The 10,821-nt window shown below is 43.4% G+C and overlaps 1 protein-coding gene across 1 annotated transcript; it reads right to left on the minus strand.

Moving 5' to 3' along the window:
• Positions 1-6,250: 6,250 nt before the first annotated feature.
• On the minus strand, positions 6,251-9,912 carry LOC144738602 (ETS translocation variant 5-like). The gene is given in 9 exon segments (XM_078621608.1): positions 6,251-6,481; positions 6,619-6,720; positions 6,815-6,883; positions 6,885-6,985; positions 7,181-7,249; positions 7,549-7,611; positions 9,014-9,333; positions 9,413-9,703; positions 9,791-9,912. Coding segments are annotated over 9 exon segments (1,368 nt in total).
• Between the last annotated feature and the right edge of the window lie 909 nt (positions 9,913-10,821).

Below are 10,821 nucleotides of genomic sequence, written 5' to 3' on the forward strand. Positions count from 1 at the left end.
TGAACAACCTGGAGAGAACGACGTTGTATTTATGAAAGAGCTGTTCACAATTTGTACTTCAGAAGATCATTCAAACACTGAAAACTGCATTAAACTGTATACTGAAGTAGGTATTTTCTGTATTTTTAAAGGCAGCACGTTGACGGGCCTACTTGGAAGTAGTGGCGTTATCAGGCCATGACAAACACTCGGTGCCATGTGGACAGACCCCATCCACCAGGGGTTGTCACTGAACAGGTTTACCGGCCAGAAGCCTGGTCCCGCGTTGGGAAGTGTGACGGGAAAACAAGGCCATATGGTCTGCAAAAACCACAAATCTTTATTTCGAACGTCGAAAGAAGCTTCAAGGTTGAAAATAGACGCTCTAATGACTGAGTTGTCTAAGTTAGCTTAAATTAGCTAGGCTACACAAACATGTCCGTAAGCGTTATACATGTACATATAAGCACATCCGAATTAGTTAATAATAATAAGTCAATAAATTACCTGTTGGTTTGATACATTCATCTTGTGCAAATGCAAAACGCAAAGACTCCTCCTGTTGGTGAATTAGCAACATCAAGGAAGCGCGACTACCACGGTCGTCATTAGCTGGTACCGCGGCGGTTCAAGGGTCAGTCTACAAACTCACGAACTTTGTGAGGCAGATTTCTCTGGCTTGAACTGCCCTCTCCTGGAGCACATTTCTGGAAGTTCATTTTATATGTCTTATATCTCCACATCAGGATCCTACATCAAGCTGAAAACAAATAATAAGATTAGATAAAAAATGGATTGACTGTTCATGTTGTACCGTATAAATAAACACTGTGAGGTCTGTTAACGAAAACATCTGTAGTAGTGTAGTAATTTGCAGAATTAATCACTTAACTTATTAACTCTATTCATTTGTTATTTATTTATTTATTTATTTGTTTTGTTGTTTATTGTTTTGCAGGGGTCACCAACGCAGTACCAACAGGCACCTGTCGCCCACAGGGACCTCATGAGGTGCCCACGGGCCTGTTCTAAATAGCACTGTGATCATTTGAAACTGAAACTATTACAGAAATAGAAAGAAATAACGTGCTGCATGGTGAAACATTAGTATTTCTACATTATTAATCACTGTTGATGATGCTTCATGATACTAATTAAAGTTAAAACATGCCAATTTTTGTTATTTTCAGAAGTGCGTGTCAAACTGTTGGTTCTTTGGATAACTAGGTACCATTGTAGTAGTTCGCACTTTCAAACAGGTTGGTGACCCCTGTTTTACAGTATGACTACAATATATTTGTTGTAATAGTTTTACATTTGAATGAATACATTTTGTGAAATAAACACACATGTATAAATAAATAAAATAAACTTTATTTGTTGGTAGGAATTTTTGTGAAGTCACATGAAATAAATCAACTCACATTTTATTTTGTATTTCTGTTCAATCAATATCGTACTGGAATTAATAATGTCGCATTCGAACACAATATAAATGGCATAACATTTGTAAATAACACTAAATAAGAATAGAATCAAATTGGTTTTTTTTTTTCTTTTTTGTGGTGTACCTTGCACCAAAATATAATCATCATTTAATGCCTCTTGAAAGAGAAAGTTCCGTTTACTCCTGCGAAAAGTTCAACCATCCTACATTTGTGTTTTCTCCCATCAGCCACGGGGCAGACAGTTACATAATTGGAACGTCAGAATGTCTCACATCCAATGAATTTTGAGTATGAACTGTATTGGCGCACCACCAGGATAAAGCCACACCCCCATCTGATGCATTTTATGTTGTGCGACTGGATTTAGATCAGTGCCTTTATTGTCCTGATGTGGAAATTCTCCCACACAACACCTACGACTGGCAGGAAAGAAAGGGCATGTTGCCTATTGCAACATGGCTTTAAGAGCTGTAAAACACTTCCAGGACAGTTCATGTTCAATGTTATGGGCCCTTTGTTATTACTGGTATACAGTTGATGCTTGACCTGATGGTTTGTTTTTGGTAAATGAATATAAAGGTCATCAGACAAGTCAGAGAAATGAAACGGAAATCAATGTCTGTTGTAAATGTTTAATGCTTTAATCAGCAGCAGCAGCAGCAGCAGCAGAATGATAAACTCATGTTTGTTTGTTTGTGTGTGTGCGAGAGAGAGAAATAGAAAGAAAAGAGAAAGAGAGGAAAACATTTCCAACTGCAAAGAACTAGGACCAACAGCCCCCCCAGCCAAAAAAGCTTGGCAAGTCCAAAACTGTATGATATGATGACACACAAGGTTTTTGTCTCACGTCACTTCCTCAGCAGAGTTGTACAACCATCAAGACCATCTGGACCATGACCCATGACTTCAGTGATAAATAGTAGTAATAAATTAAGGATTACGTTCTGTACGACTACAGACTCTGCCCTAAACATGCTCTCATGTGTATTTCTCACAGAGTTTAATAAAGTATCTATCTATCTATCTATCTATCTATCTATCTATCTATCTATCTCTATCTATCTATCTATCTATCTATCTATCTATCTATCTATCTATCTATCTATCTATCTATCTATCTATCTATCTATCTATCTATCTATCTATCTATCTATCTATCTATCTATCTATTTTTCATTGTTCATTGTTACTATTCAGTCTGTCGGTTGTGAAAGGAATAAATCCACTAGATGGCAGTGATGGTTCATAATAGGTGAGAATGAAAGCAAGGTTGTGGGTGGTGTGTGTGGATGTTTGTGAGAAACCACTTATGTAACCAAATTTTATCACCAAGGTCTCAGCATGGTAATTCTGATTGTGTTTACACACATTATCAAATAATGTGATAGTGATTAGTACTGCTCCCTTTCAAACTGTGCAGCCCACATTTTTGAAGAGTCGTGGGCAGGAGGTGTGTGTGTGTGTGTGTGTGTGTGTGTGTGTGTGTGTGTGTGTGTGTGTGTGTGTGTGTGTGTGTGTGTGTGTGTGTGTGTGTGTGTGTGTGTGTGTGTTTCTGCCATGGTCTGAAGACTCAAAGCTAAACCACATTATGCCTGAGCTGCTGTGTTTGGTATCATGGTCAATAAATAACTGACCCTTGGATGCAGCAAGTGGTCATGTGGTATAATGTATGTTGATGGAGTATCCAATTAGCTTTCCATCCACTTTTCTCTCTGCACCAGCCCTGTGCCATGTCTCAAGTGCTCTTTAATGGCGTTTGTATTGATTCAATGTCACATGTCTGGAGCCTTCAGTCATTTTTCTAGCACCTATATTTATTGTAACCTTTCAATGGTCGACAAGTAGTATCCGTCTGTATTGGATCTGCTATTGTATTGGTGATGCACTGATTTCCAGGCTCGGGACCAGAGACAGAGACAATCACCTTCCTGACCAAGGCCTTCTTCCCTGATTGCAGGGAAGAAGGGACCTTCAGGGGACTTTGGGACCTTCAATGCTGCAGGAATTTTTTTTGTACCCTTCCCCAGTTCTGTGCCCTGATACAATCCTATCTCGGAGGTCTACAGACAATTCCTTTGACATCATGGCTTGGTTTCTGCTCTGACATGCACTATCAATGGCGGGATCTTATATATATCCAAAGAATTCAATTTGAAAATGATCAGTGAAAGCAGGATGCATCTAAGCTGAGTGCTGAGTGTCACAGCAAATGGTGTGAATCCTTATGTACATGCGATATTTCAGTTTTTTATTTTTTATACCTTTCTAAAAATACTTTTTAACTTAGTGAATTAGGTATTGTGTGTAGTTAGAGACAAATAAGGAATTTAATCCATTTTGGGAAAAGGCTGTAGCATAAAAAATGTGGGGAAGTGGAGGGGTCTGAATACTTTCACTGTAGACAATGACATCTAGTGACAGGAGCAACTACAGTATACATACAGTTTCAGGGCAGTAAGCTTCCTATGAACAAACTAAAATGCCCTTTCACATAATTCAAAGATTCAATATCAGTTGGGGAACAGTGAGAGAAACAGGACTTTTACACTCTGTGGTTTTTGAAAAGTCTCTGACTCAACAGCAGGCAAAGTGCTGCTGGCCATCAAACAGTGCCCAACTCTGAAGCTTCGCACTTTGATCACATAACAGACACCATTATGTACCAAATCTCGTCCCAAACACTAGTTTAATACAACAGTAAAATCACAACCCAGATACAGTAAAAAAACAAAAAAGTACAACAAAAAGCTGATGCTTTAGAGCACCGTTTTTTTTTTAAATGGAACAAACATGAGAAGGTAGATGAGCCCATGTCTGTGTGTGAGCATGTGGGTGTTAGATTTTAGCTCCAGGTGCTGCTGTTGAAAAGAGCCAATAGATAAAAATCCATCTTACATTATTCAGACAGATTTTGTATGGGAATGCAGATTGTACAAAAACCTTGTAACTTACTGGATATTTGATGTCACCCTCAGTTTATGGTTTCAAACTGAATTATTCACTCATGAATCACACTTCATGGTGGGGTCACAATTACAACAGAAAGAAGGTCTGCTATACTTCATGTTCACAGAGAAAAAAAAACAACAGGCAATTTCCAAGGCTCCAGAAACAATTTAAGCATTGTTGTCATGAAGCTCACTATTTAAACACTTCAAGAAGAGTAATCATTTACTGAAAAAAATATCAGCAGAAACATGTGACTCAGGACTCAACAGGGTCAGGTTGTGAGAAAGGAGCTGAGAGAAAATGATGCAACACACCAGAACTGCAAGCAGAGAGGACTGTTTATTGTACCCAGTACAGATTACCATAAAATCAGCAGTGTAAGAAACACATTGGAGGGTGGGGGGACTGAAGCCTATACAAGCGCAGAAAATCCCTGTGCTTGGTGGATCCCACAATATAACCTCTGCAGGAGCAAAGGCCTTTATACACATAGTTTACAACCGGTCACGTCCTATCCATTCTCCAAACCAACACACGGGCCTGAACAGTGCAGTAGTAGCGTTATAAGGACTGAGATTGTTTCTTAAAAAAGGTACACGTCTATTAGCAACTATACAGCTTATACATTAAAATCAAAACAGATGCAGCCATATAGCAAAAATATATATTTTATATAAGTTTGTCATTGCCCCCATTTGGAAACACATAAACACAAAAACAATGCAGAGAATATCACAAATATTTTCTTTGTCCAAAGACAGAAAAGCGATATGTTAGTGGACACAGTCCAACTACATCATGCAAAGAGAAGCTCCCGTGGACAACTGGTGATTGGCAGGCGTACAAAAGAAGGTGTCTAGATTTGCTTTTGTCTTTTTGCATGCAACACCGGCCAACCTGGTACATCAGAGGAGCCGGCTCACTGCAGAGGAAAGCACCCAGACAGAAGTACAAGAGGAAAAGGAAAGGGAGCAATGTGTCCATCTCTGGGAAAACATGTAATTGCATATGCATCCCTTTTGAAATGGAGGAGAAAATCATCTCCAAACAAATACAAAACAGGATCCAGCATTGATGAGATACGTTTTCAAACTCCTACCACGGGGTGCAGTCTCTAAGCAGAAGCAATCTTTTACATGGGCAGAACGAGTAAAGAACACAAACACGAGAGCGCGGCCAAAACAACTAGCCTGAAAGACAGCGATGTCCCAGATTATGGAGAGCTCTGAGTCTCCAAAATCTGAACAAAACAGTGGAACTGGCATATTAAACAAAACATTGGCATATCTACAGAAAACAAGTGTGGTTTCAGAATATGTAGTGTGTGTTTTTGTCAATCCGTATTTTTCAAATGAAAGCCCTTTGACGGATGTAGTAGTTCAGATGTGGTGACATGAAAATGGGGGGGGGGGCACCCAAAAGGCAACTCTAGAATAGTGCTCCATTTAGAAGATCTCGTTACATTTGAAATTATTTCTCTCTGGTCGCTATTTGATTATTTTTATGAAAAGCAGATTGTCACAAAACAATTCTTGCAGTCTTTAACAGAGTGTGTGTGGGGTCTATCAGCTGGGGATCTGAGGCCTTGCTTCGTTTGGTCTCCATATCAACAGCAGCCCGAGCCTCACTTGTCTTGTACAGTGGGCAGCGGTACCGAGTTAAGTACACTGGTTTGACAACTCTGTCTGACAATCTGTCACTGTTTTCCCCTCGTTCCTCAGAGTTATAGTGGGCTTTCCAGGGAGGAGGAAGGGAACCTTGAAGGTTCCATTTCCTTTCCGAGCTGCTCTGAGAGTTCCACCTCGGAAATTTTAAGAGTGGGTGCCAACGTCAGGAGTGTTTGCGTGTACATGTGTATCGTGTGTCAGGAAGTGTTAGTAGCTGCAGCCATCTGGGAAGGGCAGGCCGGTCACACAGTGCTCCCCCGAGTCCAGCAGATAGGGAGCGTTTTCCTCGTAGTGGGTGAGTGGCACAGTGTCATCGTCGAGTCCTGTCAGGCTGTCCAGGTCGGCCTTCAGATTGGGCCTCTGGTTGTCAGGGAAGGCCATGGAGAAGAGAGCCTCGGGGTCACAAACAAATTTGTACACGTACCTCTCACCAGCCACCTGGGTAACAGAGTGCAATGAATAAATTCAGTCACATCCAATACTTCATAGTGTCAAACATAAATATACTGAGTGTTTGATTATTTTTACCCCAGGGAAGATAGTCAGAAAGAAAGAAAAGGTGAACGTGCCTTTACCTTCTGCATGATTCCCTTCTCGTAGTAGTACCGCAGTGAGCGGCTCAGCTTGTCATAGTTCATGGCCGGTCGGTTCTTCTGGATGCCCCAGCGACGAGCCACCTGAGGGCAGACAATATGAAAAGAATCCACAGATTAGTAACGGTCATCTGAAACGCATGAAACATGAGCACAGGCGTGGGCAGCAAAGACCAACCTCCTCTGGCTCGATGAGTTTGAACTCCATTCCCCGACCAGTCCAGGCGATGAAGTGGCCATTGGCGGGGGTCGTCCAGCAAAGTGACCAGGAACTGCCAGAGCTGCAGGGAGCCACGCCGCTGGTAGGGAGGCCCATCTCGGTAGACAGAGGGTTCCTGTTTCACTTTGCCTGTGAGTGGGAGAAGAAGAGAGAATGAATGGAATAAAACCTCTCAGCTCTCAACCTAACCGTGTTCACAATGTGGTGAGACATTCCTGTCAGACGGCTGCGGTGAAGCGGACTCTGTTCTGTTCATCGTGCATCGTGAGCTGTCTAAGAACGCCAATACCAAAATGTCATTTGTCAGTTTCACTGTTCACTCACCCTCTAATCTTTCAGGGACCACACAGGTGTCATCAAAGTAAAGGTGAGGATCTCTGTCAAAGGAGAAGCCTGAAAGACAAAGACAGTAAATCAGATAAGGTAGTAAGAGCATAAGAAACCGGCTTCGTTTCCCTCAGTAATCCAATCTACATGCAAATATAAAAGGCTTCTGCAAGTTAAAGCATGTGTGGAACGGACAGTCGCTCCCCCTTGAACTGCCCTTTGAATGCTGCTGACCACTAGTCTTCCATTCCGTGCTGATCTTTTCAGTCGCTCAATAAGCCACACGGTGCAGGGTCACAATGACCTCGCTAATGAAACGATTCACACTGAGGAGAATATAGAAAGAAAATAAACTCTTAACTCACTTTCATGGTTATTTTGGAATAAGCTCCCCATTCTCCCGAATGATGACTGACAGTTAGGCACTTCTGTAAACAAAGAAGAGGAGCGTATATATTTAGACCAGAGACATCCCAACCTTACTGTCATATCAAATGTGCAATACATCAAAATCCACCTCACAGCTGACAGATATATTCGGACTGTGTGTGAAGACATGTGGCTTTAAATAGCATCTCATCTGGACATGTATATATTGTGTTATAGGAGGGTAGAAGTGGACTAAAACCCAGATCTGAGCACACTGCACAGCACACAGCACCCCTCTCATGTCCACTGAACGCTAAAAGGATTAGCACCATGGTTTCTGGATTAAATCTGAATGACAATCAAGTTAGACCAGTGCTCCCCCTCAGGGGTCAAGGCCTGTCTTCCGTTCTGTCTTCCGTTCGTAGTGTCTCTGCAGTGCATACCAATCCCACCACCCCGGACATTATTCTGCATCCTGTCTACTGATAAGACAATAAGAGATCAATCTTCAGAGTCTCTGCCTCCTCTTGTCCTCACTTTCAAAAAGAGCCTACGGGAAGCAATCTTACCATGGAAGTCAAAAAGCCCAAAAGACAAACGGCTTTATGTCTATTTTGGCACGGAGTGTGGACCACCAACGCTATCTGAAGCGATGTGTTCCATATCCTGAACATGCACATCCTCTGCCCATCTAGAGATGATATTCCTCTGTGACGTACGTATTTAAAGGCCGTAAGAAGCTAAGAGGATTTGTCATTACATCACTTGCTCGGCCAGCCAGTCAGCCAAGAGGACATGAGAGAGTGGCACGAGAAAAGATGAAAAAAAAATAATAAAATAAAGAGAAAGTTTGAGGAAAAGTAGGATGTTAATGCAGGCGAGCTGGGACAACAGCTGGCTGTGTGGGTGTTGGGCTCCAGCTCGCTGCTTTGATTCATACTGCTGTTGAACAAAGTTTCAGTGGTTTGGGTACAATGACGGTGAGTAGTTCCAGGTTTTTCAGTGGACTGCAGGCCATCGGGTCCTCAGGGGACGCTGCCCTTGATCTATTCCAGGTAGGCTCAGTAAGGAGCTTCTCTCAGCACCTGGCTAGATGACCCATTTACTTTTTGGCCTTGGAGGCTTAGGCAGATCTAAAAGACCCACTTTTACTTCACTGGCCTGACTCGAGAGGAGTGATGGAGATTAAGCTTAGAGAGTGTGTGTGTGTGTGTGTGTGTGTGTGTGTGTGTGTGAGAAAGGAGTACCTGTGCACCCAGGCTACTGTTGCATGCTAGATCTTACAGTCATGTGTCAGTGGCCAGAACAAACATGCCTGGGCACATTCCTCACCCTCTGTCCATTCTGTGCATCCCTGAACAATTACTTTCACCCAGCTACCAAGAGACTCACTCACTCATTCATTCATTTATTTATTCATCATCATCTACCGTTTCGCTTTCTTCCACTGTTTCCACTCACCTGAATCGAAGCAGTAGTCACGAGGCTCCTGTTTGATAGCCATTGGGTGGAAAGCAGGCTGGCGCTGCGGACCCACCGGGGCCATGGTTGGAACGCCCTGCTCAGTGTATCGTGGATCAATGAGCTCTTGCTTGAAGCCCTGAGGAGGCACAGCCACCAGGGGTTCTGACATTTGCCGGTGGTACAGTGGCCGACCTTCACGTGACAGGTTATCATTGCTGCTGCTGGTGCTGTTGGGGGGGTGTGGCAAAAACTGGGGGCGCCCTTGACTCTCTGATGGGGGAAAGGGAAGAGATGGCTCTGACATCTGCCTCTGGAACCTAAAGGAGAGAAAAGAGCGTGTGAATTAGTCTTTTCAGAAACACTAGACTGCAGACAGATGGGAGCAGTGTCGGTCACCTGTGCTCAGGTGTGAAGTTGTTGGCATCCTGGCTGATAAGTGCACAGGGCACAGCAAATGGAGGGCTGTGGAGGGGTCGCTGGTTAGGTGGGCCCGAACTTGTGACAGGCTGCTCCTGTACGTGCACTGGACGCGGCACTGCTGCTGGATTGGCTACATTGAGGAGAGGGGGAGGGGCCTGCTCACTCAGCGAGTGTGTTCCTGCTGTGCTGGTGGGGCCACACGGAGACACAGGTGTGGAGGGAGGGGTTAATGGCTTGAACCCAGAAGTAGGCTTCCTGTCACAGGCACTGTGGATGAGGAGTAATCAATACACATCTGATGCAGGCTTCTCACTGTATGGTACATTTTTAAAAAGGAAATTAGCTGCGCTGTACCTGTAGCTGTAAAGGCACTTCTCTCCGTAGGGCATGGGACTCCTGTCCTGGTGACAGGGAGAAAGCTCTTTGGAGGGAGTCAGCTCTCGTTTGATCTTGGTTGGTGGCGGGCCATGAAACATCACTGGACACAGAAACAAAACAGCAAAACAGATCACATTAGAAAAGTCCAGGTACCGACTGCGTAATTGAAGCTATAAACAGAAGGGCAACAGTTCTCTAAACCACATTTAGACATGATGGATAAATGGATGATGGCTCTGTATTCCCCGAACAAACAGAGCCACTTAGCAGTTATTTATCATCAGCCTTAATGACAGATGACGGTCCTCTCTGAAAACAACCATCTCTCCACCACCGCTACCGCTACTAACTGCACCATACGCACAAAAGCTATCACACTTCTCGTCTGTTTCCCATTAGGGGAGGCCCAACCCATGAATCAGTGTGGCTGCAATTTAATGGCGGTGAATGATTTTCTTCTCTCGTGTTGTAACCATTAGACACTAGCTGCAGCTTTCTGCATATCGGCTGTGGTTTCCGGGGCGCCACATAATAGCCAGGCAGAAACTAGATCCCTGGGCACAGAGGCGAGAGAGCCAAATAAATCAGCAAGGGCGCTGATGGACCGAAGCGCAACTAACAATGGGCATGTGATCTCCCTTGTGTGCGATGTGAAACCTAATGGCTGAAATGAGATTCCTCACACAGTGAGAAAAGTAAATAATGGGGAGATTAGGCAGCTTTTCTAACTCTTGTGTTGAACTTGTGCAAAAAGGTTCAGCCGCCGACATACAAACGCATAGCCAGCACATTGTTTCTATAAACTGGCTGCTCCCCCTATTACAAACTACACAAATATGGAAAGTTCATGTCGGGGTAAGAGGAAGACTGGTCCACCATGTAATCTCCTGCTGACCACACAGCACAAAAATCTGTTGCAACCTGGCAACAGCAGCAACTGTCCAATGCCATTTGGTGCACGGTCAATACTACTACTGTCAGCGCATACACAAACATTCTGTGCATCG

Source organism: Lampetra planeri, unplaced genomic scaffold (genome assembly GCF_965212315.1).
Source record: "Lampetra planeri unplaced genomic scaffold, kcLamPlan1.2.h2 scaffold_1081, whole genome shotgun sequence".
Classification (NCBI taxonomy): Eukaryota; Metazoa; Chordata; class Hyperoartia; order Petromyzontiformes; family Petromyzontidae; genus Lampetra; species Lampetra planeri.